Raw genomic sequence first — 27310 nt, forward strand, 5'->3', positions numbered from 1 at the left:
AACTTATAATAACCCAGTTTTAGATTTAAAAATTTTTATTTAAAGACTTTTTGAAGGCTGAATAATTTTAGTCCTCTTTATTTAAAGTTATTTTCTACATGGTAGTAATTATAATTTCATAGTTACTATACTGTTGCAGTTGTAACAGCTACGAAATCATAGTTGCTACATTTATAATTTATAATTGTTATAGTTATAGCAGTTACGAAATCATAGTTGTTACAACACGTCCGATCAATTCTAGATTTAACGAGATATATAGTCAGAATAATACTAGGAACAATACTGGAGAATAGTTATATCCTTTTACGTAGAGGTGAGATGTCTTTTTGATTAAAAAAAATCAAAGTGGAATCTCCTTTTGATAATTCAGTAAAAAAGAGGAATCCTTTTGATCATTGCCCTTAAATCATTGAGCACTTGCTCTACCACTAAGTGCGCTAATGATGATTGATTTTCTTTTGTTTCTTGCAATTTAAAACCTCAAACACACTGGTTAGTTAAATAACAAGTTTGGATGTGTGATGATCAAAATGATAAATATGAGAAGGAAATAATCAAACTAAAAGCACACAATAATAGGAGAATATGATATTGTCCCGACATACCATGCTAATCCTACATGGTCAATGTCGCATTCACTATGTTACATCTAAAAATCCACTAAATCACCCCTTCGAATGAGGTAAAGCCTATAAGGATCCATGATACGTTATTAGAAGTCTCACCATTTGGAACACCACCAACTCATGCTCATTTACTACGACCTACCAAGGTTATTTCGGACGAGCTCCGGTCATTAATAGAGACTTGCGATACGATGCAAATGCTTCTACATTCCTCTATAAGCAAACATCCTCTTAGAAACCCAAATTCGACCTAAAAATAAAGATCCAATGTTATGTGAAAAGAGAAGTACCAAAAGAGCTTCAAGTCCAAAGATTGAAACTTTGTCTAATTAAGCTTCCAAAGCCACTTAGGGGTTCCCTTGGCGTTTGAGAGAAAAATCACAATGACTGAGAACGTTTTTCATAAATCACCGACCAAGCCTTTAGGTTCTATTTATTTCTATTTATTTCAATGTGTGGATCGAGGAAGGAAAGGAATTAAAGGTGCAAAAGAATCCCTAAAAGGAAAGAGAAGGAAATGAAGGAAAATACAAAGATGGAAAAAAAGTAAAAAAAAAAAAAACTCACGCCAAGAGTGAAGTCATAGACGATCACGTGCAAGGTTGGTCGTGCTCACGAGCGAGGCTGTCGATGGCTCGCGGCAGTGCAAGGTCACCCGCGGCTCACAATTGTTCAAAGTGATCATGTAGGGTGGCACGAGGTGCCTATGCATGTTCACGCGAGGCAGCCAATGGCTCGCAACAGCACAAGGTCGCCTGCAGCTCACAACTGTTGAAAGTAAAGCAGTCAAACGGGTCAATCCATGGTAAGGTAGATAAATCCTCTAAAAATTCATCATATAGCGAGATGGGACAGACTGATCCACCAATTTGGCGAATTACAAAATCTCTAACCTAATCCAAAACGGATTACAAATTAGATGGATCAACTCACGGACCTATCAAAAAATAAAAAATATGAAAAATTTTAAATTTAAATTATAGTTTAAATTGATCAAATTAAAAATTTTAAACTTGAATTGTAATTTTTGATAGATCAAACATACTAATTCATTAAATTTTTTATTTTAATTTTAAAATTTAAAATAAAGATATAAAATTTTTCAACTCACGGATCAATCCAAATCCATCGCGGGCTAACTCATATGGATCGTGAGTCGAAATGATCAATCTATTTAAATTCATCTTAAAATAAATTAATAAAATTTTAATTTAATTTATATTTAACAAAACGGATTAATTAGACGGATCCAATTTAAATTAACGATTATAGCTCAAAGTGGTCACGTAGGACCGCACGAGGTGCCTATGAATGTCCGCACGAGGCAATCGTGTAGCGCCAATAGGGCTGTGCGAGACGATCGCATAGGGTCGCACGTGGCTTACGCAGTTAAGAGCACGATGCGACTGGGAAGACGACAGAGTAAGGCAAGTGCTGTTAGACCATCTCCAACCCACATCACCAAATTTGGTGTCATTTTCACACCAAAATGGTGTAATTTCAACACCAAACACTATTTCAACTCCAACTCACTCACACCATTTTACACCAAAAACGAATATTCTTTAGAATATTTTATTTATTCTTATTCATTTATTCATAATTAATTATCAATATACATTTTAATTTAATAATTAATTTATGATAATTATTATATTTAAAATTAATATTTCATTTATATTTAATAAGTTAATTTTTAAAATTTATAATTATTATGATTTTTTATTTTTAATATTTATACAGCAGGCATATAAAGTTATGATTTGTACGGATTAAAAATATTAAAAATTAAATTCCTATAAATAATTATTTTATCTTTATACAAAATAAATATTAAAAACATTTCATATTTAAAAAAAGAAAAAAAACTACTCGTCACCAAGTGATGTCCCGTCACAACATTTGGTTGGAGGAAATTAGTGCTTTAAATTTTAAAATTAAAATTTAAATTTTGATCATAGATTGGTTGGATGATTGTGATTGAGCATGGATGTGACGGGTATGAAGATAGAGCAGGCAAAATTGAGTTTCGATTTGTACGGATTAAAAAAATTAAAAATTAAATTCGTCTATAAATAATCTATTTTTTCTGTTACAAAATAAGTATTAAAAACATTTCATATTAAAAAAAATCTTAATTTTTTAAAAATTTTTAAAGACCCGAGGACTTTATTCTAGCACTTATATCTATCGATTTTGGCACTTATATATTGACCCGAGGAACGACACCACCACCGCCACCACCATCGACGGCAATGGTGGGCAAACCAAGGAGGGCCTCCAATCTCCTCCTCCTCCTCGGCCCGTCCATGAGGGACTTCGCCTCCTGCTTCGGCAACCACGCCGTCAAGGTCTCCGACGGCAGCAGCACCGGCTCCAGCAGCGGAAGCAACTCTTCCGTCGTCGCTGACCGCGCCGGCTCCGCCCTCACCGCCGTCAGCTGCCTCTATCGCGCCAGGCTCTCCGGCCTCAAGGATGTCCTTCTCCGTGTCACCTGGTCCAAGGCCAACGCCGCCCCCTCACTCTCCCTCGCCGTCGACGACGACCCCCGTTCGGCCCTACCGTGGGAGCTCAATGCCGTTGATTCCCAGTCGATGACCGAGAAGAGAGGCACCCGCTCTTACTTCTCCGGCCGCCGCGCCATCTGTCTCCACTGGGACACCTCCGCCGCGCGATACGAGTCGGGCCCTGAGCCCGTCGACGGGTTCTACGTCGTCGTCGTCGTGGAGTCGGAGCTCGCGCTGTTGCTCGGGGATTTGAGCAGGGATTTCGTCAACAAGTTGGAGGGCGCACTTCCGCGCGCGCATTGTTCGACGATTTGCCGCAGAGAGCAAGTCCTCGGCCACGCGCGCCACTCCACCCGGGCGCGCTTCTGCGACGCCGGGTCCGACCACGAAATCACCATTCGGTGCACGGGGTACGGACGGGACGCCAATGACTCGGAGTTGTCGGTGTCCGTCGACAAGAAGGCGGTGGTGCACGTGCGGAGCCTCCGGTGGAACTTCAGAGGGAACCAGACCATCTTCATAGATGGATCGCCGGTGGACGTGATGTGGGACGTCCACGACTGGTGGTTCGCCGATTCCCGCGGCTGCGCCGTGTTCATGTTCCGGACGAGGAGCGCGCTGGAGAGCAGGTTGTGGCTGGAGGAGGCGGCGCTCGACGCGGAGCAGGGAACGTCGGGCTTCTCCCTGGTGATCCAAGCCTTCAGGAGTCCATGAGGTTTGTTTATCATATGATCTGCCATTCAACAAAAAAAAAAAAAGAGGTTTTTTCACTGATTTGCTTAGAATGATGACTGAAAATTGAACTTGTTTATCGAATAAGATTCTTCTAAATCTAAGTTGCAGAACTTTGAATAACTTTGTCTTACTGGTTTATCATAGAAATGTTTTCACAAACTAAATCTAAATCTAGAACAGCACTGCATTCTTTCTCTGTAAGGTTGTGGTGAGAAAGAGGTGAATCCAAATTAACTAGCAATGGACAATGAATATAGTTGGCCAAAGATGGTAAGGCACACTAACTAGTTTACTCAATTCCAAGAGACAGCAAAAAAGTTTATATCAGTTGATAATCATAAAATGGCTTCAAATTCCAGAAAACAGATTCAAGAAGTCAGATCAGAAATCATATATTTGAAGATGAATAACTTGATTCTAGGATTTTGGAAATCAACATGATTGTTGGATTTTAGAGCACTGATCCACATGTATAGTTGACTGATCGTGCCTTTGACCACCTTACTAGTTAACAGTAGTGTCTGAAGAGACAAATAACAATTGATGGATCAGAGTTATGAACTCCAATACAAACATGTAACTTCTAGCTATCCTAGATCAATATCCTGGAAGCAGAAGAAGCTAGATGCTAAGAATTCGACAAAATCAAGCTGTTAAACACAAATATAAACACAATTTCAAATGAAGACGAAGGACTACAAAATAAACAACAAAACATTGGCATACATACCACATTAGAGTGCAAAAAGGTTGTGGTTTGACTTACCATACTTCACAAATAAGAGTGTTGAGTCATAAAAGACAAAATGTAGAAAAAAAAAACTAATGACATCAGTAACTGTGGATCACATAAGTTTCTTTTGCCAATATAATATTTGCCCTCTTAGAAACTAGTCACTAGTGCAATATCCCACAATGATAATGTTGGTTTTTCAATTCTAACCACTTGTTCTTAGCATTCCTGTAGATGAATGTACCTCAACAGGCTTGAAGACCCAATAGATCTGATGGTAGTAGAGTCAGTAGAAATTCCTTCATTCTTATTTCTCACTCATTCTCCATAGGACAGTGGAAAAGATAGGTTTTTGTCAGATAACATGGGGGGTCTTCGAAGTGTGAAATAATAGAATCTGGTAATCATTTATACTGAAATCAACAAATTGCAGAAGAAATATAATATGAACTTAAGACAGAGGCATAACTTAGTCAAATGGATAGATTAAAATCAAAATATTGATGCAAGATTGATTGAAAATTGAGAATAAACAAAAGTTAGTGTAACTCACAATACAGGTTTAAAACAAGACCTGTAACTAAAAGGCCAAAAGATATGTAGTAGGCAATGTTTCGCAAACAGCTTCAGGCGTACTGCATAAGAAGCAGTTTCGTTGTTCCAAAGAAATATTGGAATTGAGCAAATTTAATTCATTAAAACAAGAAGAAATAATTGTGTCTGAATGGTTAATGGTTAAGGAACCAAATCAGTGGCAAACAAAAAATGCTGTGACATAACATACAGAGCATTAAAAGACAAATCACTTTGATTGTAGAGTTATAAGAACATAAAAGTGAGAACAAAAACTGGAGGTAGAAACTATTTGGCTTTAGCTTTAATAGCAAAGTGGCAAACTCTAAGGAATTATGTATTGAATAAGAACATGTCAAAATGAGAATCTCACTGTGTATCTTGGCCAGAAGAAAAGGGATGAGCCCCAAATTTCTTTGTTGGAAAGCTAGCAACTGTAACTGTTCCAGCTGTTTGGTGAGGGAAAAGTTGAAGGAATCAATACATAATTAACTGTGTTTAAATATCACCGTTTGCTGTGTCAATGGGTGTCCAGAAGAAATTTCACAAGAAATCAATCAGCCTTTTCCAGGGCAAGGAACTCAAGTGCCAGGAAAAGAAAACAGTGAAATCAAAGTTATATACACAGGATTTTGATTTTGTTTTTCCGGATTATCTACAAAAGAACCAGCAAAAAATAAACAGATTAGACTTACAAAAAGACTAACATAAATGAAAAGAAAATCAAAACTTAAACATATTGATTAAAGGAACATCTCCAATATTAGAAGGGAGGGGAAAATTCAACTTCCATCCGAGAACTTTGCTACAAATTGGAGGTTATTTGACCCACACAGAAGCAAGTACAATTATATGATTAAAAGGACAGAAATAATCACGGATTGGCAGTCGATGACCCATTTATACAGGATCATGGAAAAAGGCTCTTCTTTATTCCACTTTAAAAGTAACACCATAAATCGCCAACATTACAATTTTCATTATAGTTTGAACCAATTTCGCTAGTGAAGAAAATTTTTAAACGATGGCTAATTCCGAAAATAAATAAATAAATAAAACGATATTATAAAAAAAAACCAAAGAAGTATTATTTAAATTCTGATTCTTGGATTTAAGAGAGAAAATGTGAATTGAAGATTCATTTGGGTGGAATCAAGAGTATGGACGTATTTGATAATAAATTATAGAGTTCTTTCTCATGAGTTCGTGAAAAATTCTCAAACAGAAATTAGACTAATCTTCATCGATTAAATTTTTTTGGGACAGTAGATTCTAATTCCTTTTTAACTTTATGGTTCCAAAAAATTTGTTAGGTCCTCAATCACAAAAGGCGAAGTGGTGATTAAGGGAACTTACAGCAAAAGAGCCGACAATACCAAGGTCAGATCTGGCGATGCCGGCAGAGAGCAACATTCTTGGGTTCCTGAGGTGGATTCTCGCGCAGATGAGCCGCGTGCACACAAAGACTATGAACATGGTGCTAACCGCGAATCCGATCACCGTCATGACCAGGTTAAGCCCCGGAGAGATCATGATTCCTACCGTACTTCCAGTCTTCCACTACTCTCCTCCCTGCCTCACAAGGAGGGCATGGCAATGAAACTATACTACCGTGGTTCCCAGAGATCACTCCGCATGAAATCTCTGCAAAACATTGAAGCCAGAAGATGGCATCATGGATTGGAACCCCAGACGGAGGACGACGGGAGAAACTCCGGCGGGGTTGGGGAAGAAGCATTCGCCGCTGGAGAGGAGAAAGGAGAGATCTCCCGAGAAAGGCAACAAACGAGGAACTAAAACTATCAGCGATCTCTATTTGTAACCCTATTAATTTAATTTATTCAACAAAAACTTTTATTTTATAATATATTTAATGATAAAAAAATATAATCTAATAGCCCAAATAAAACAAAAAAAAGAACTTTATTCAAATCTTTAGAAATATTTTAAATTTAAAAAACATTTATTTATAGCTATTTAATCATCATGGTCAAGAAAAAATAAATTGTTTTATATTTCATAATTAAAGAAATTATAAGCGGGCCCTACCAATTACAGATCTAACTTATTTTTTTTTACAATTTGCTACAGTGAGAAATATAAAAGGTCAGCTTACAGCCTATAGCAGCCGCAAACAATAAGAGAAGGTATATGATAAAATATTTTTAAAAAATAAGTAACAAAAATATTTGAATCTTAATTAAAAATTAATATATTTTTAAAAATCACTTTAATATATATTTATATTCTCAAATTTAAATTCAACAGTACAAATTAAAAATAATAATTTTTAAATTTATAAAAATTTATCATAAACTTTATATAAAATTGTCCGTCAAAATAAACAGTTGATAGCGGATTATCGAAAAAATAATAACAGCTAGAAGTATTATAGAAACAAGATCATAAACAAAGGCAGCAACTCTGTTAGAATACACGAACACTGGAAACGACCCTCCGTACGGCTACACCAGCATAGCGCATGGCAGCTGGAGATCGACGACGTACCTAAAAGCTACACATCAATGGCTCCCTCTATCTCGATCGAAAGCAAGCATTCTGGCCGGAAAGTCTATAAAAGAGCATAGAGCATCTCATTCCAGGCATCTGGGACTCCGGGCAAGCACCAGTGGCTGCAGTCTGAGTCTGCCGGCCCTCCCTTCGCCTTCTTCCCATAAATCGAAGGGTGGCCGTCGACACGCAGAGCAGACATGCCGGTGACGTCCATCAGGTACACAGGGAAGCTCATCTTCTTCAGCACCTCCCTCAACACCACAAGTTGCCCCGGCGTTCGCGGCGAGTAACCCATGTACGCCACCGGCTCCCTTTTCTTGTAGCACTGCCACCCATCGTCCCTGCAAATGCCACTTTTTTACCTTTGAAAATCCCTGCGCATGGCATCAGTACTGATCGTTTGTTGTTGCTTAATTGTACCTGTTGTGCCGAGGCGACACGCTTCTAAAGATGACTCGTGTCCGGCGAGGCTCCAAGTGCAAGTCCACCCATTTGGCCCACGTCGTCAGACCTTTCTCGTAGGCGACCATCGGGTTCAGGTTGGCCAACAGCCTCTCTCCTTCCTTGCAGAAATCCCACCTGCATGCGAATTCCAGTACGTTCTTCGACAGTTCACGATCGATAGGCATATATGCAGAAGGAATTGAAGCTAAGAGAGTTCGATCGATTACGAGCTCCATTTGCCGGAGTGAGTCCACCAATGAGCTGAATCGAAGAGCAGCACGTCCACTCCGTACCAGTACTTGGCGTTCTCCTCGATCGAGTCCAGCTGCAGCACTCTCCTATGCTCTGCGTCTTGCTTCACCTCCACCAGAAGAGGTGCCCAACAGAACTCGACGGATGCCTGGAAGTCCTGCGACGAGGTTTCACATATATCTTAGCTCGATCGATCGATGTCTACTCTACTCTGCTGCATGCGCAGTCTCTCACCATGGCGTGGAAGGAAGTACAGGGGCCATTCGAGGAGACCAACTTCATGTCGCTAGGGATCACTGATTCCACCAGGCAAACCAGAGACTCCCACTGGTTCCTCATTATGGAGTCTCCTACCAGCATGATCCTCTTCTTCCTGATCCTCGCAAGGAAGTCCAGCGCGTCGAATCTACGAATTCAGATATCTAATTTATATAGTTGAATTCGACAAAGCAATTAGAAGCATCCGGATGATTAATTAACCTTGGAACCGAGCATTGCTTTGGCTTCCACCTCCACCTCTGGAAGTCAGAATCTGGCCTTCCATTGCTGCTGCAGCTCAGTTGGGCGCTGAGGTAGGGACAAGACGGATCGTAAAGTGGGTAGGACGGATCGAACACCCATTCTCCCACTGACAGGTTGCAGTCTCTGGGGGATTCCTGGTGGCTCTGCACCTCGTTGAGTTCGTCCTCTTTCTCATCGCGCCATTCGAGGGAGTCGATGTCTAGGAGAGCCGTGCAGAGGAGCATCTGCGACAGCAGCGCAGAGAGCATGATCATGAGGAGGAAGAAGGAAGAGCAGAGGGGTCTGAAGCTTTTGGCTGTGCCCATTTGGTGCTCCATGGCAGGCAAAGATCGATACATTCCAAGTAAGGCTGCAGGATTATATAGATATATATATGAGGAGAGGGATTGGTCGATCTCTAGATTGCTGATGGGATGATGTATGGCAGGAGTCACGGCGAGTGTTCTGCTCTTGCTGCTTTCCATCATTCTCTTGCATGGACATTGTCTGTTTTGTCGATGAGTTTGCTTGCCACGGGCGCTAGCTTGTGCATGATGAGGCCGCAGGCGCCACTCAAGTCGCCTTTTAAAGTTCTCCCGGCATGGCTGGCCTTGCCTTGCCTAGTGTTGTTGGTTCATGGACCACGCCGTTTGTTTGTTTTTGTCAGAGATCACGATCCAGTGAATTAGCAGAGAACAAATTACTATTGAGATGGAGAAGCAGAGACGCTGACGATCATAAAGACGTCAATGATATTTGTAATATTCAAACGAAGATTAAAATGTATATATAAGTTAAACGTGATCAAGAGTAACAGAAAAGAAGTCCTCGGAATATAACTGAGTTAGATTATAACGGAGCAGATTTGCAGAAGAGGACAAAGATTCGAATCTCAGCAAAGTCGAGCACTACCCTCTTCCGTCATGACCAACTGCAGTTTCTCGATTTACCTCCTCATAGATGATCGTAGGACCAATCGCGTGAGGCCACTAGGATGACGGATTCCACCTTTTACAGAAAAGAACACAGAAAAGAAAGAAAAAAAGAGAATTTAGTAGACCAATTTTAACATGAGCATAACCGCTTCACTACCCACATAAGGTCACATGTTCTGGAATATTTGTGTCGTTGTCAATTTTAGGTGTGATTGAGCTAAATGAGAAGTAAGGTGACCGAGCTAAAAGAATTAAGTAACTAAGCTGAAAGAGGAGTCGAATGATCAAGCTGAAAGAGGAGTCGAGTGACCGAATTTAAAGAGGAGTTAGGTGACCAAGCTAATGGAGGACTTTGACCTTCACCTATGCTTTAACTATTGATTTAACCTCCGAAGTGACCTTGCCACATGTAGATTTCTTTATCCACTGCATCGCCATTTGAACTTAGTCTATGAGTTTGAGTTGGCCATACAAGGCTTTCTTTTGCTTTGTTGCTAGCCTGACTCTTGTATTACCCCTTGATGGTTCTACATGAATTCGAGTTAGAATTCATATGTTTACGTCCATAAACTCAACTCTTATGTAAGTCAATATTTTTGTCCGATCATATCATATCAATATCATTTATTACTCAAATAATCTTAAATATTAATTTTTCATTCATTCGAAAAAATAATTTATAACGGTTTCTACTCATGAGAGAACCATCCTATCGCTATTCAAGTTTTCTGATTATGGAGACTAATTTTCCAACAATACTTTAGCAACCTCAAAGCTCACCTTAGCACACAAAGACATCTTACTAAATTCTAAGTGAAATTAAATCAGAACTTTATGGCTCCAAAATGGGTCAAATCGAATTGCATCGTCGTGTGACTTCTCCGGCCCGATCATACCAAACTAAGTGAATCGAGTCAATTTCTTCTATCGGCTTAAGCCGCATCACATGTCTAGACAGTTTTATACTTGGGTCAAATTTTTTTCATAGGTAAACAACCATCTTAATTTCTTCATCTCTCCGCAGATTCTAAATAGGAAAGCAAAGGAAAGACTCGTATTCTTCTTCCTCGAGGCCAAGTTCAACTTCGAAAAAGGATTGACTGCCATTTTCTTTCTCCCTTGTTTTTATTTTCTTTCTTTTTGTTTGTTTGTTTGAGATCAACATCTTCTTCTTCAACTAGGTAAAAGGTAATCGAGTTGCATGTCATTTCATCTACATCCATGGCTAAGTTGTAGTTGGTTGAACCATTTGAAGAGGCTTAAGCCTCACTTGTACGTTCTCATTCTTTTTTGTTCTTATTCCTCCTACGGGGCCTCTTCTTCTAAGATCATGTGAGGAACATTATCCCTCGGGACTTTAGTACGGTCAAATATTCGATGACCACTCAAGAATTCATTATTTAATTTTCAACTATGACACACTATAAGATTTTCTTATAGTGGGATGATAAATATCTAAGATGTTGGAACCACTCTTGGTAGGACAATCGCTTACTTATCGATCTACCTTGATGATCAATGAAAAACTTATGTGGGTTGAACGGCTGATCATCCCAAGATTATTTAGTCGGTTAGAAGAATCGAATACCTGATCATAAAAAAAAATATGAGAAACATTGTTAGCCCCCATGGGTTGACACAGATGGTTCCTGTAGAGGTGTTGCTACCAATAAATCTGGAGTCAATTTTCAATGGGTGCAAATGCCCCATTAGTTGTCTCACCTCCTACCAGCGTTACTATTGTTGGGTGAAGCCCTGTGATTTACCCCTTTCGAGAAGTGTGGGGCTATCTTGAAGGAGCCGCTAAGGTGATGATTTTACCTTTGACTACCAATATGAAGAATATTATCTATCCTAAATCCACTAAATTATTATTCTTATTTAATTTAAGTATCTACTTCTATACTATGATTTTGCAAAACCCTCACTAAACTGGATTCACATTTAAATTTTATATCTCCAAATTTGATCTTCAATTTATCACATTTTTGTTAAGGTTCTATTTTTTTTCTCCCTACCCTAAAGTTAAGGAACTAAAATGAAAGAACTAAAAAAGGAGTTCCGATGTTACAGTGCAATGACAAAGTACTTTCATAGATAATCAAATAAATATCTATGGGTTGATTCTCAATTGTAACTCACATGATTAATTTCTTCTAGTGGGAAGATAATCTTGGAATGCTTCCCACTGACCATCAAAATAAATCGAGAAGCGCTCACAATAGGTGATCCATTAATCTTCTTAGGTCAACTGCTCATTGAGAGAAATGTTAAAACCGATGGAATCAAATATCTCCACAATAATATGATATTGTTCACTTTGAATCTAAGCTCTCATGATTTTGTTCTTGGGTTCAACCCAAAAGGTCTCATGCCAATGCAACTAGGATTTTTTGCCTAGTGTCTGGTTCTCTTGATCCAGAGACACAGGACCACCCACTTCCTTTGTTTAAGGTTCAACCCACATAGTTAGATCTGAATCATGACTCTTCTGGCGGTTAGTCCGGTGAAAAGCGGCCTCGCTCTGATACCAATTGTTAAAACCGATGGAATCAAAATATCTCCACAATAATATGATATTGTCCACTTTGGACCTAAGCCTTCATGGTTTTGTTCTTGGGCTCAACCCAAAAGGTCTCATGCTAATGAAGATATTTTTCATCCTTTTAAACCACAATCTTTTTCATGTATTTTAGATATGAGACTATGTTTGTACCGTTACAATCCAATAAAGAATTCATCCAATAATTCACCATAGTTAAGACTCGATCTTTAAATGACTATGAGACTAGAAAAACGTTCTGCCGTTGCATTGTAGTCTTAGGCAATATTAGAAAGATTTCTGAATCACATTAAAGTGGTTAATTTAGGTTCGTTTTATATAATTAATATGCGACTCGAATGTCTAGGTTGAATAAGTTGATTAGTTGATTGAAAGTCCAAAAAGTCAATGTGAATTAAGAGATGGGTAGTACGTCTAAGAGCTTACTAAGAGATGACTAAGGACTTGACTATTAATTGAAAGTCAAGAGGTCAAAGTCGATTGAAAATTTGAAAGAGATGATTGAACATGTAAAATGTCAAAGTTGACCGTGACATGGTGTGCTCATGTATTAGGATTGACATGATCAAGTGAGTTATTGGCTTGATCACAACGTTAGAAGTAATATGAACACATAGGAACACCTTTAAGTGAGCAACTAATAATTTAATTATTTTTATTTTATATGAGAAATTTACCATCAAAGAGCATCGTTAATCGTACAATTGTACAATCATTCATTATCCCTTGGTATTTATTAAATTCAATATATTTTTAAGTTGACTTTAGGAGCATTTTTAAAAATATTTTTTAATATTTTGTCTACTAATATTTTACGATATTAATTATATTTATATTTATTACTAATTCAATATTTTTATAGTGTTACTAATATTTTGATTAGCAAAATGGTTAAATTAAGTTCATCTTAATTATACAATTGATATACGGGTGCGAGTTATATAAGTTGATTAAAAGTCCAAAAAGTCAATGTTAACTAGGAGATTGGTAGGCTAATTAAAAGTCTAAGAGCTTAAGGCCGATCAAAAACTTGACGGATCAATTGAAAGTTTAAGTGATTATGGTTGACTGAAAACTTAAAAAGATAATTAGAAATCTAAAATATCAAAGTTGACCGAGAACTTAACAAGTTGCTCATGGACAAATCTAGAGTTAAATTGGATTTCTCAACTCGAGGTGATCGAAGAGAGATTTAATCAACTAAAAGTTGGTGAGTTAATTAGAAAACATCTATTTGAAATAACAATTTCTCTGTTAGGTTTAAGTCGAACGTAGAGATCTTTAGTCGATTGAAAACAAAGTCTATTGAAAGAATAAACTTGCTATGGTAGCCACACAAACCCGACTAGAACTAGTTAAATCAGGTGAGACGGATTCAAGTAGGGTAAAATGAGTTTAACAGTTAATCATGATAGAGGAGGGTATTGTTCAACTTCGTCAAAATTTGATCCCTTATCCTCTTCTGTAAGTCTGTTCTGTTGTAACCAACTCAGTTATTGTCCCATTGAAATTGTGTGACTCGATTGGAATGAATTTGAATCAACTGAAAAAAAAAATCAATTGATTTGGATCAAAGTGTCAAAGTGATTTATAAAATTTCATTATTTTACAAACTACAAGGGTTAACCTTCCACAAATAAAGTGTAAAAGTGAGAAACTTGCAAATACGAGGGGTTAAATTAAAAGTTATCGTAAAACTAACATATTTACTGATAAATTTTATTGCCGTTTAAGTTCTAATATACACCTTAATATTTATCCGATGTCGGAACCCCTTTTAGATTGGACGCTTCGGTCTTCGCTTCCCTGTCGATTTCGTCACCGTCTCGCCCAATTCCGTTCCGATCGCTTCCGATCGCTTAATGCTGGCAGCTGACCACGCCGATCACCGGATTACCGCTGGAATTGTGGCAATAGGTTGGTATCCCCTGGACTAGATCGCGGTTTCTTCCTCAGTTAGGGTTCTTCTCCATTCTTCCCCTTATACTCCTTTCTTCCGTCAGATTTGTTTTTTTGTTGAGCTCATGATTTGCTTCGATTGTTGTCTTTCCTGCGTATTCCATCCTTACACCCTCGAGCTTTAGCTTCGGTGCAGATAAATTGACTAGTCGACTTCGCGCCTTTGCTTCGAAGATTTGGCTCGTGTTGTTGGATTGTCACCGGTTCTAGTTATAGTTATAGTGAGCTTGTTTGCTTTCTGCTTCTGTATTGTGTTGTTTGTTTAGCTGATGGTATTAGCCGTATGAATTGTCAGTGTTGGTATTAGCCCTTACTTTAGGCCATAACTGTCAAGTTGCGTGTGCTCCATGCTCATTCTCTTAGCAGTTAAGGTTTTATTTGGACCAAAGGGAAAATTTTTCAATCTTCATAACAGAGATTGCACTTCAACTTTGGCTTTGCAGGTTGTAGATTTTGAAATCCTGACTGTGGTTTGTGGAATTTGTCTTGGAATGTTAGAGGTGTGAAGAAGATGAAAGTGTGCATTCACAGGAAAGTGAGGTGGATGTAATTGTTTTATGGTTGATTCAAGGATGAAAATGGCAGGAAGCACAAGGACAGAGTCTGCTTCAAGCAGTATGGATGGCCCGAACTTTGCTCCTGCCTATCAAAATGGGCAGCGAGGTACACATTTAGGTCCTGGTTTAGAGAGGTCAGGCAGCTTCCGTGAGAGTCTGGAGAACCGAAGTCTTTTTGCTGGTCCTGGTACCTTGAGAAATGCAGCATCTTCATCCGAAATGCCTACAGTGTTACAATATTTACCATTAGATATATTTTCATGGGGTGAGCAAAAGTTTTCTCGCTCTGGTGAAATAAGAAGAATTTTGGGTGTCACAGTGGAGGATCACACTTTTGGATCTGCACAGTCAAAGCCAATTCCTCCCATTGCACCAGAGGATCTAAAGCGTTTGAAAGGAGGTATATACGAGTCATCAAACAGAGCACGGTACTCTTCTGATTCTTCATCAGTTGGCATTCTGATAGTTTATCTTGCAGCCTGTCCATGCATATCTTGCATGTAACTTGCATTCTATGGTAGATAGTTTGTGCAAACCTTGTACTACTTTAGACTATGGATGCAAATAGTTTGGACTGAAATTATTTTAAAATATACAGTTAATATTCAATCACCATATCTATTTATATTTAGCATGTTAGCTTGTTGATGATGGAAAGTGCACCAAACTGTTCATTCAAGGTTGAATAACTACTTTAATTCTGTAGGATAGAATGATGGTTGTTATCAGTGAGACTTAACTATGCTTTTACCAGGGAAAGATCAAAGTTGTTGCACGATTCAGTTGTGAAATTGGACAGGTATCGCAATTTAGTTTCACGAAGACGACAAAGAACAGATCAGTCAAATGACAAGTCAGGCACATCAAACCCAGTGAAGATGGGAAGTCAGACTCATCAAAGCCCTACTGAACTTGCAAGTCCTAGACTGGAGGACAGAAAGAATGCAGTACCTAACAAGCGGATTCGTTCCTCAATGGCGGAAGTACGGGTTTGTATTTCTTCTCAAAGTGTTTTCTTGATCTAAGCTACTGACTTTCTCACTTCTTAAAGTTTCAAAATGTTAATTAATTGGACTCAAATGTTTTAAATGCCTTATCCACAAACTTGTCAGACATCATTGGCTTGAGTTCTTCTGAAGACTTGCACTTGCTGAAACTTAATTTTGATTCTCTTGTTATGATATTTTAAGTGTCTAATATCACACTAATAATGCACCTCTTTTATCTACATTTAAAAGCAATTATGGTGGTTACACATTTTTTTTATCATCTATTCCGCTTTTGTGAAACTCTAGTATGAAGATCTGACTTGTGATAGATAGAAAATGACAGTTTTTTCCTTTTGTCCATCAGTCAGAAGTTCGTGGTGCGATTCCGCCAAGGCAAGGTGTGGTGGAGAAGGACAGAAATGTGCTCTTTGAGAAGGATAAAACTATGCACCGGGGCTGTAATGGAGGAAATGTTCCTTCAGAAGACAAGATGTGTGGGCTCCCCCCAATGGGTGATGGATGGGAGAAAAAATTGAAAAGAAAACGTTCTGTTGGCCTTAATAGAGTGATGGAAAGTGATAGAGAGATTAAGTCGATACAACAGAGACCTAGCAATGAATCCCGTATGCGATCATCTGATGGCATTGCATTCAGGTATTATCACAGAGGATGTCCTGTAAATCCTTTCATCATTTTGTAAGCTTAACATCCTTTATAAATTGAGACAGGGCCAGGTACTATATGTTGGTTTCTTCAAAACTGATTTATGTTAGTTAGCTAACAAGAGCAAGCATATTATTTGTTGCTGATATAGAGTAACTCTGCTTATAAGAGTCCAATCAAAATCTCAAACATAAAGAGTCGACCCCTCAAGGAAGTAGACATTTTGAATTTTAATGCAAAGGTTTTTTTGGTTACTTGATTCTGTACTAAATGTAGTTCTCAGTAAGTTAACCAATTTATCAGTGATGTTCATTGGGAGTAATATGCACATTGAAATCCACACACTTCTAAATGACTTTAAAGTGTTACTCATGTTATCTTATGCAGTCTGGTATCTGGATTTAAGTTATGCCCTTGTACATATTTTATCTAGAGAAGAAACTTACAGTTTTTAAAAGGCAAACTATATATCTAACTAATTCTTTTGCAGTGCATAAAGTGTTCATTTTTCTTGCATTGGTTACCTAGACAATGGAATTATTGCAATTTTGAACTTTTTTGCAATTGTTTTAAGAAGCTACAAAATTTTAGTTTTTTTCTTCTTTAATTTCTATGGGGACTAATCGATATGTACGCCATTCATGTTTTTCATTTCAGGTTTTCTTGCAATTTATATGTTTCATTTCTGATCGTGTATTGTAATTAGTTTTGCCTGTTTGGATATAAGTTTCAAGTTTGTAGCGAGAAATTGTTTCCAGAACATTGTTTCCAGCTACAACATTAAGCAAAATATACAATTTCAACATTATGTCCTATTGTCTCTTCTGTTAGGACATAAATGAAGCTTAGCTAATTTGTACTTTAGATTTCTGTTGTTTTCTTAATTATAAGTATTAATATCTATCTGTTTGAATATATTGGAGCAGTTAATGATCATGTATAGTGTTGATATTCTGTTATTTAACTTCTGAATGATAAAGATTTTAAAACCTAGGGAAAGGCTAAAATTTCATGTTTGATAATCCTAGTTACTATGGTTCTAGCTATTAGAGTAACTGATCTAGAAGAATGTCTTAGAAGCATGGTGAAATTTAGCTAACATGATGAAAATTTAGGTCATTTTTGCTTGCTTTTTTATGATTTGCATATATTTTTCTGTTTATGACTAAGAAATTGGGATGGGTTTCTTCTTTTGAGTTTAAATTGATAAAAGGCAATGATCAAATAAGATTCAAGTTCTATTCATGCTAAATAATAATACTATTTTGATCATTACTTACATAATTTAATTTATCTTTTTAGCAGGATTTAGAAAACTAACACTTTGTTGAATTTAATCCTGCAGACCTAGTTTGTCTGGTGGCACCACAGTAAATAACAAGATGGATGGCTGTTCACAACCTACTGTTGCTAACTCTCGTGGCACACCTAAGATTGATCTAGATGGTTCTGTTCCTAATGAAAGACGAGAATTTTCTAGTGGATTCGATAATGAACGAGTGCTGCATAAAGGAGGCAATAAGTATGTTTTCAATATATTTCATATCACTTCTCAGAAGAGAGTTGTTTCCATATTAATTTTATGCTTAAGGCTTTTTGGAAGAAAGCAGTAGCTTTTTGCTCTTTTTTTAAAAGAAAAATTCTTCTTTTGTTTACTTTTGATTCCCTTTTTTGGTATTCAGCAAGTTTAACTTGGTGTATCATGACATCAGGCTAAATGTTCATGAGGATGCTCAAGCTGGAAATCAAAGTCCTTTGGTAAAAGGAAAAGCATCGAGGGGACCTAGGACTGTTTCAGGTGCTTCAGTGAATGCATCACCTAGTTTTCTTCGCTCATCTGGAAACATTGATGGGTGGGAACAGGCTTCTGGTGCGAACAAAGTTCAGTCTTCAACCGTGACCAATCGCAAACGACCTGTACCTAATGAATCATCATCTCCCCCTGTAACTCAATGGGTTGGTCAGCGGCCACAAAAGATCTCTAGGACAAGAAGGGTTAATGTTGTTTCTCCCGTCTCCAATTTGGATGAAGCTCAATTTTTAACTGAAGGATATGTAACTCCTGAGGCTGGAGCCAGAATGACAACAATGGACACCAGTGGGCTTTTAGTTCCTAGGGTCATGTCCAGTAAACTGAAACTCGATAATATCCTTTCCCCTTCTGTGTTGTCAGAAAGTGAGGAATCAGCTGCTGTGGAAAGTAAGTTCAAGGATAAGGGAAATGATAGTTTTGAGCTAGAGGATGGTGCACAAACTTCGCTTAAGGCATCAAATTTTCTTTTGCCTACAAAGAAGAACAAGACTCCTCTGAAAGAAGAGGTTGGAGATGGAGTTAGGAGACAGGGGAGGAGTGGAAGAAGCTCAGTACAGTCAAAAGCTTGTTTACCTTTGGCAAAGGAAAAAATGGAAAGTATTGATACAACTAAGCCACTCAAGAACAAAAAGATAGGCCCTGAAAGGAGTGAAAGGTTTAAGACTTAGTTTGTTAAGGAATTAAAATTTTTCTCCTACTTCTTACTTGTGAATTCATTTAGTATTAAAATTGTACCATTTCTGCATGCAGTAGGATAGGCCGCCCTCCTTCAAAGAAGGTGTCTGACCGAAAGGCTTATGCACGCCCTCAAATTATGATTTCCTCAGAATCAGCAGGTTCCATATTTGGTGCCATTTAGTGACTATCTGGTGTTTTCCATATCTTCATCTGGTCTTCTAATTTGATTAATTTGTGTAGGAGCATCGATTGATGATCGTGATGATTTACTAGCAGCTGCAAATGATGCTCGCAATGCTAACTGTAGGTTTAATCTTAAACATGTTTTCCTTCAGTATCAAGTGGATTTACATTATTGTTCATTGTTCCCTCAAATTTTTTTTTTTCACTTTGCAGACAATGCCTGTTCTAGCTCTTTCTGGAAAAAAATGGAACCTATTTGTGCATTTCCGACACTGGAGGAAATATCTTATGTAAAGCATCAGGTTAGTGTTTATTTTGTTATTGGCAACAATATGTACAACATTTGTTGTCCTTATTAGGGTTCAAAATTTCTTGTTACTGAATCTACCTTTCTCACAGATACATTTTGCTGAGGAGGTAGATGCAAGTTTATCTAACTTGCCTGAAGTTAACCATGAGGTATTTTACTATCCACATCTAATTTTCAGGTTGTGTAATTTTATTGTATTGTACTCATTAATAAAACACCTACTTGTTAATGCTCACCCCTAGATGCTTTTGGGGATTTGCAAGCACAGAGAGTGTCTTTCATTTGTTTGTCATTTTTTATGAATGAATATCGTATTGCAATACTACTGTTGTTTTGGATTGACAATTTTTTTGGCTTGGATAACATTTTCTTCAGTGTCATATTTAAGCATCCAGTTAAATTGTTTTCTTTTTAGGTTGAGATTGTTTGTGACGTGGCTTCACCTCACTCTTCTTTTGCTAGTAAGCAAATAGATGTAGTTCGATCAACCAACAAAACATTTGGGCCCTCATATTCATCGGATGGGAAACAACTTGACAAAACATCAGTTGGAAGATCAGAGACAAAGAGAAAGTGCCACAAAATGGTTCCCCTCTCACAAAGGCTTCTCTCAGCCTTTATTTCAGAAGATGAGGCTGAAAAGATTGACAATGACATCCAAGATGAGACGTTGTTACTGTACTCGAGTGATTATATTTATACTGATTCTAACAGTCATGTTATCGATGATGACTTGGAGCTTGATTACAAGAATCATAAAAGAAGTCTGGGAGATGGATTTATAGCCTCAAACAACTTCAAGCACGTGAACATCCAAAATTTATTGTTTGGTCATGAACCACTAGTGGAAAATAATGCTATCCTAAAAGCTGATAATGTTCCTGTTTCTGATTACCTTAAAAATAATTGCACTCAGCTTGAGGCAATGGGCAACAGTTCTTCCTATGGATGCCAGTTTGAGGAAATGCCTCTGGATGATAGGATCTTGATGGAGCTTCATAGTATTGGCTTATTTCCAGAAACAGTGGTAAGCAACTAAACATGCCTTTTCATATTGTTTATATATTCATATGTTGATGACATAGGTGCAACTTCAAATCTTGCCATTCACTTCTTTTTCTTTGCAATATGTACTGGAACTATTGGATTAACTTTTTATTGAGGATATGAATGCTATGAGAAGCAGTAGAGAGAGAATGTGTAGAAAGTTGTTTCTGCTATGAGCAATAGAACTTGAATGGTCATATCCAACAAAAAAAAAATGATGATGCCTAATGCCTTTATCCCCATTCTTATTTGAGCGTATCTATTGCTTCGCTTATCTAAAGACACTTTTTGACAATGCAATCCCTGATTCAATCTATTTTTGTATCTGTCTACATCATTAATTACATCAAACAAGTATTTTGATATCTGGATACTTTTTGTAATACAAACTAGTACAATAAAACAAAAGATTGCCCTCAAATCAGCTTGAAATGGATAGATCAGTTCATCAGACAAGCCTCAGAATCTCTAGAAGCTTAATTCATTGCCATACTGCAAGCTAGCAAGGTCAACAATTTTAGAAGACACCTGGTCATTGATCACAATGGGGTCTTTCTAAGTAATTTAAAATGGTATTGGATATGGCATAAGTGAGCAACATATGATAAATGATATGAACAAATGGGTTTCGAATTAAAATTATAGTGTTAGTTGTAGCTTTGACTTTAATGATCTATTTGATATCAGGAATACTTGGGAGTTTAAACTGGGATGACACTTTCCTAGTGAACCTAAAAAGGGATCCTGTAAACACTTTTTCTGATAATGGGCTGATGAAATGGCATCATCCTCGTGTTCCACTAGTCCAAAATTATTAGAATAAGGAAGATGTTAAACAGTGTGCCCAAATATATGGGTTGCTCAAGGAATATCTTCTTTGAGAATATTCCACTGTTTCACTTGACTCTTTAGAATTTAATAACTGACATCTACCCCTAGACTTTTGAAATTGTTTCACTTTGCCACCTCCTCCACCAAACTTTGTTAGGTTAAGAAAGTAGTCAATGACAAAGTGAAATTGTTTACAGAAGTGTGGGGGTAAAGTGAAAAAACTATCAAAATTTGGAAGAGTTAAATGAAATGGTATCAGAAATTTGTGAGGGTGAAGCAAAATGGTTTTCAAAAAAATTGGAGGCTATAATGAAATGATTTTCAAAAAACTTGGTAGGGTAATGTGAAATGATTTTTGAAATATCTTGGAGTGTTTCCTCATCTTCTCAATGGGTGACAGAGTTGATGTTAACAACATGCTTGACCTGTCAAAGTCCAACAGAAGGGGCAAAGTGGACAGTTTTCAAAATTTTAGGGGATAAAAGGTAATTTATTTTTGTTCCACGAGTACAAAGGAAAAGTCTGGATCTACTGGAGGGCAAAGCGAAATTTCCTCATCTTTCAAATAAACAATTTTAGCCAAAACAAGAGAATTATTTTTAGGATATGGTATGACAACTTCCATTCGAGCCTCTGACCCATATAGGAGAATAACCCAAGGTAACCTTTGTAGGATCGTTGCCACCTCACTGCTTCGCTGACCTTGTTTCGCTGATATCCAGTCACCTGGAACAAATCCGGGCGCCTGGAGTCCAGACGCCTGGATCCAAATAAGGGCGGCCGGAACACAAAGTTCCAGACCCTCCTTTTCTGCATTACAAGTTAATACAAAACAAAATCTAGCAGGAAAGTGTAACAGTTTAACAAACTGTTTTGGTCTTGACTTCGGATTTTCAGTGAAATCTTGAGTCAGACCGACGCCTACTGTTCCCCTTACCAGGAACGCGTCCTCACCCACTCCACTCGGGAGAATTTACTTATTACCAATCAAGTCCTTCAGACTTGTTAGATTTATGCTTAGCTTCGATCCTCGACCTCGAGGATTTCCACTGCTAGATATTTGGTCCACCTGACCTACTTAGTCTTCCACTTGGTGCACTTGATCTGCTAAGTTTTCCTGCTCAGTCCTTTTGACCAGGACTTTCCATCTAATCCTTTAGATTAGATCTGCCTAGTCTCCACTAGGACTTTCCTGTGCTTAGTCTCAACTATGACTTTCCTGTGCTACCTGCACACTTAGATCAACTCATCAGTAAACATCACACACTTAACTTGAACCTTTTATCATTATCAAAATTAATGTTTGATCATCTCGTGTTCCTTGCACCAACAACCTTTACCCTTGTATACAACAGACCCATTCTTTCAATCTTAAATTTGTTAGAATAAATGAGCAGATGTGCATCTTGATATTCAAATGTAAGAATTCAAGGAAATGTTTTTTTCTTCCAATCCACATTCTAGACAGAACAAGTTAAATGAGAACTAGTTTCCAGAATAACTCATTTTAAGTCTTCAACCCAACCTTAGGATCTAAAAAAAAGTTACCCACAATCACTTATGCTCTTGCATAACAACAGAGCCCGTCTGAGTCCTCAATATCTCCATTCATGTAGAAGCCATTTGAATTGGTCTGGCTACCCAAGATTTGGAGGATTTCCCTTAAATCTGGTTCCTGGCATGGTTGTATAGTCTGGCAATCTGGCCAAAATATTCTTTGGCAAGCGGCCATTTAGAATGCAAAATGAACCTGAATTAATACCTAAATATGGAGAGATTCTCAGATGGTGTTTAGTGTATTTGAAGTATAGGACTTGTCGCTACTGTTTTTGAAGCTTCAGCAGCTTAATGAAGACTTGGCCACATTATCAACAGCCTAAGGTTCTCTGGTTCTTCTTTACATATTTTTATGATATTACCTCTAGTAGAAATTTTTTGAAATGATACATCTTTGCTCACCCTTTTGATGCATATTAAATTTGAGGGATTGTTCTTTGAAATTATAGCAAGTCATATTTTTTTTAGGAACATAATAAAACTGACTTTTCCTGTTATATCTGTACAGCCGGATCTTTCTGAAGGCATGGATGGAGAAATCGACAAGGTCATTTCAGAACTTCAGATGAGGCTGTTACAACAGGTTATATGCTTGGAATATATTTTTATTTCGCAAATGATTATGCATCACAGATCCTAGATTTTTGGCATACAGATATTTTGGACCACCTCGTCATGCATGTGGATGATAAGAATAATGGTTGTTTTGTCGAAAAGCTTAGAGATTGCATAACCATGCTTTTATCAAAATTTATTTAATGGTCAATGCACTTTTCTTTATATATTGACACACCAAGATTTTCTTTAAATCTTTGTTCTTTTGTTTGACAATAGTTACTATTCTAACTTTGAGTTTCTTAAATAGGTGAGGCAAAAGAAAGATCAGCTGAGCAAATTAGAGAAAGCAATTCAGAGTGCTAAAGAAATTGAAGAGAGGTATGGTTACAACATTATGGTCTCTTGTTACAATCTTGTTCTTCATCTACCATGACTAAAAGTTTTGAAGTTATTCAATTGACAGAAAACTCGAGCAGCTTGCAATGGACAAACTAGTTGAGATGGCATACAAAAAGCTAACGGTAATTAGAACAATGTGGTTACTTGGATTTTGTAGTATTTTGGCTTTTCCCGTAACCAATTCTCTATACTACTGCAATCTCATTTTTTATATGCATGATAACATTGTTATTAGTGTTAGAGCTACTAAGAGTGAAAAATGGATTTTCTATAATTATAGATAAAACTCCATATATGTTGTCTGCAGATGATATACTGATAATTGCTGAGAGTTATTAGATTAAATTTGAAGATTAGATTTTTGGAAAAAATAAAAGAATTCAGAGCTTTTTTTTTTCAAAGATAAGTAGAATAAATACTAAATCTATAAAATGTGATTTTATTAAGAGGAAAAGAATTGACGAAATAGATAAGATAGATGAACATGAAATCTTGGAGTCAAGCTTGAATATCTTAGATTTATTGTTCAACAAGAAGGGATTTATGAATATATCATTAATAGATAAAGACTCAATTGTCGAAATGGAGAGGTGCCTCTAAAGTATGTATGATTGACAAGTGCCACTTAGGTTAGAGGATAAGTTCTGTACGACTCTGGTACTAAGGGCAATACTTTATTGATTGAAAACGAAATATAAAAAAATTAATGTAGTGGATGAGAATACTGGAAGTGTGGAGTTATTCAAAATAATTAGTAGTAGGTCCAAAATAGATAAAGAGATGGAAAATAGGTTGAGATGATAGACATAGTTTGAAGAGTTGGAGGGAGACGTAAGAGATGGAGGGAGACCAAATAACATATTACTCAATGAAAAAGAAATAATTTAATTGATTTGAATATTCCCAATTATATAATGATCTCAATGGAGGGATAGGATTATATAGCTGATTCCAAATAGTTGTGTTGTGACTAGCACTTGTTTGATGAGGATCTTGTGTCTGATTTTGATTTGAACCCAAGTTGATAGATTTTATTTAGGCTTGTCACACACTTTATGCAGTTTGTTTCTCTGAAGGAAATATCGCAGTCCCTTGTTGCAGCATATGAGCTTCATTTCAGTACAATCTAATGCTATTTTATGTGTCTATGATACTGTCAACTATAAGCTCCTTTGATTAGTTTTCTTAGAACTTCTTTTGTGATAACTTATTGTTCCTGCATGTTAGCTTATCGTTAGCAACATTTTTATTCATTATTTTTTTATTTCAAAAAGATTACTATTTGTAGATTACATGCAGTGTTTTCCCCCTTTTTTGAAGCTTAAACAACGAGGATCGCTCTTGATCCATCTTAGTGAGATATTATCTGGAGTTAACTGATATGTTGTCTATGATAGGGTGGTCGGGGTAGTTCAAATCATAAGACTGGAGTTACAAAGGTTGCAAAACAACTTGCAATGGCCTTTGGTAAACGAACACTGGAGAGATGCCATATATTTGAGAAAACTGGTCGAAGTTGCTTCAGTGAATCTCCCTTGCAGGATGTCCTCTTGTCAGGGCCTCCAAACAACATTGACACTGGACATTCTGATGGATTTGGTTCTGTTAATTATGTGGATTTGCGCAGTGAGCAATTTGGTGTTCGGCAATCAGGTATGCTTGCATTATTTTCCATCAAACAGAAACATTCTTAGATGTCTATCTGCAGTGTTTCATGACCGTAGTAAGCCGGCCCTTGTATGTTGCATTTTTTTTCCGAACATGTTTCATATCATTTCATTCTGTCTTTGTACATGATTGACCCATTGAGCTGCCTATTTTATTGGTAGCCTCAGTAGGCTAAATAATACTGCTTTAGTTTACTCTCTAGTTAGTCTGCCCAGTAAGGTGGATTTAGAGTGCATCATTTGATGCATCTGACAGCTAATCCAGCATTTCCAGCTTGTCCTAAGCATGCAGTGTGGTAACTCTGGTCCTTTCACAAATAAACTATACAATAACAATTGCCAATTTAAGCCTTACCTTTGGGTCTGACTGGCCTAGCTAAATATATAGTTTTTCGACGTTTGTCCTTTCAATCATCTACAAGTGTTTCTATATAGCATTAATGCAATATTTGCATTTCTCTCGTTAGTCATGAATGTAAAGTGCATAATGTAGCGTAGCATCTATCATCCTCCTACAGACAGCTGATGAGCTAAATACAAACATTTTGATCTTAACTTCTTCCAGTAATTTGTCATGAATCTTCTTTTCCTTTAATATTGTTGGAATGCTGGTGATAGATTTGGACTGTGCTATCTGGATTCCAGGGGTGATGGCTGCAAGATCTGGACTTGGTAATAAGATGGATCGGGGTCCATCAGATCCCTATCGAAGTATTCCTCAGATGGGTGAGCATTCGGTTACTAAGAGGAAGAAGGAAGTGCTTCTAGACGACGTCGCGGGTGTTGCTTCTAGATCCCTATCCACTCATACCCATTCTCTTGCAACTAGTACAAAATGGAAAAAGGCTGAACGAGACCAGGAGCAGAATAAAGATGCATCAGGAAGAAGCTCCACTGCTAAAGCTGGTCGTCCATCATTAAGCAGCGGTAGAGGCGAACGCAAACTGAAGACAAAACCTAAGCAGAAGATCGCTCAGTTGTCAACTTCAGGGAACGGGCTTGGCAGAGTCACAGAGACTGACAATGTAACTTCGCCAGCATTGCGCGAAGCGTTCGAGACAGTCAACAGTTCTATTGCCAAATTTGATCAAGAAGTTGAATTGCAAACATCAAGTAATAGGGCTCCTGATTCGTCTAAAGAATTTGATGACGGCATCTTCACAAATCTACCACTAAACGGGATAGACCCCATGGATGAACTAGATGTTGCTGAAGGACTGGGCGGACAAGGTCAGGATATTGCATCCTGGTTGAATGTCGATGAAGAAGCGCTACAAGATCATGATCTCGTCGGCCTAGAAATTCCAATGGATGACCTTTCAGAATTGAAGTTGAACTTCTAAAGAAAAGCGCAGCCGCCGACCAGACCAGTGTATCTGAACATCGAGAAATCTAGGTCAGTCTATTTTCTCATAACTAACATGTCAGATCCGATGCCTTTTAGGAAAAATGTAACTAGGACGCTATTCTTTTATATAATTTTTGAGTTCTTGGCAGATCGCAATTGTCCTCTGTCACCCTGCATTTTTCAGAGTAGCCAAATATCAAAATCAATCGAGCATCATGTAAATTATGTCACATCATTAATTTTTCTTTTACGTAGCTTGTCTGTGTAGTCAGCATAACAAGTATGTTGAAATTAAGTGCTTGGTTCCTTGTTAACTGATATATTATTTCAGTTACATATTGTGGAATTTTTGTGTTTTTTATTGT

The 27310-nt window shown here is 37.5% G+C and overlaps 3 protein-coding genes across 5 annotated transcripts; 2 read left to right on the plus strand and 1 right to left on the minus strand.

Annotated features, from left to right (window-relative positions):
• Positions 1-2884: 2884 nt before the first annotated feature.
• Positions 2885-3850, plus strand: LOC141822475 (uncharacterized). Its single transcript, XM_074709924.1, has one exon. It carries the CDS (start codon positions 2885-2887, stop codon positions 3848-3850), a length of 966 nt encoding a protein of 321 aa, XP_074566025.1.
• Positions 3851-7749: 3899 nt separating this feature from the next.
• On the minus strand, positions 7750-9226 carry LOC141816208 (protein trichome birefringence-like 36). The gene is made up of 5 exons (XM_074704033.1): positions 8868-9226; positions 8622-8793; positions 8363-8544; positions 8112-8270; positions 7750-8032 (listed from the first exon to the last, which is right to left on the minus strand). Exons 1-5 carry the CDS (start codon positions 9224-9226, stop codon positions 7750-7752), a joined length of 1155 nt encoding a protein of 384 aa, XP_074560134.1.
• A 4951-nt stretch (positions 9227-14177) lies between these two features.
• LOC141821423 (uncharacterized) lies at positions 14178-27093 on the plus strand. Of its 3 annotated transcripts, none has more exons than XM_074708854.1 (16): positions 14178-14303; positions 14789-15330; positions 15657-15891; positions 16256-16545; positions 17900-18076; positions 18267-19022; positions 19118-19203; positions 19286-19348; positions 19442-19530; positions 19628-19687; positions 19954-20565; positions 23482-23556; positions 23839-23909; positions 23995-24052; positions 25328-25583; positions 26243-27093. In XM_074708854.1, exons 2-16 carry the CDS (start codon positions 14903-14905, stop codon positions 26938-26940), a joined length of 3954 nt encoding a protein of 1317 aa, XP_074564955.1. In that variant the 5' UTR covers positions 14178-14303; positions 14789-14902; the 3' UTR covers positions 26941-27093. The 3 variants fall into 3 exon arrangements, with proteins under 3 accessions (XP_074564955.1, XP_074564956.1, XP_074564957.1); XM_074708855.1 differs by having other exon boundaries at positions 15657-15885; XM_074708856.1 differs by lacking the exon at positions 14178-14303 and having other exon boundaries at positions 15115-15167; positions 15251-15330.
• The last annotated feature ends 217 nt before the right edge of the window (positions 27094-27310 follow it).

This window comes from Curcuma longa, chromosome 2 (assembly GCF_044706935.1).
Source record: "Curcuma longa cultivar G26 ecotype Majalengka, Jawa Barat chromosome 2, ITB_CL_G26_1.1, whole genome shotgun sequence".
NCBI lineage: Eukaryota > Viridiplantae > Streptophyta > Magnoliopsida > Zingiberales > Zingiberaceae > Curcuma > Curcuma longa.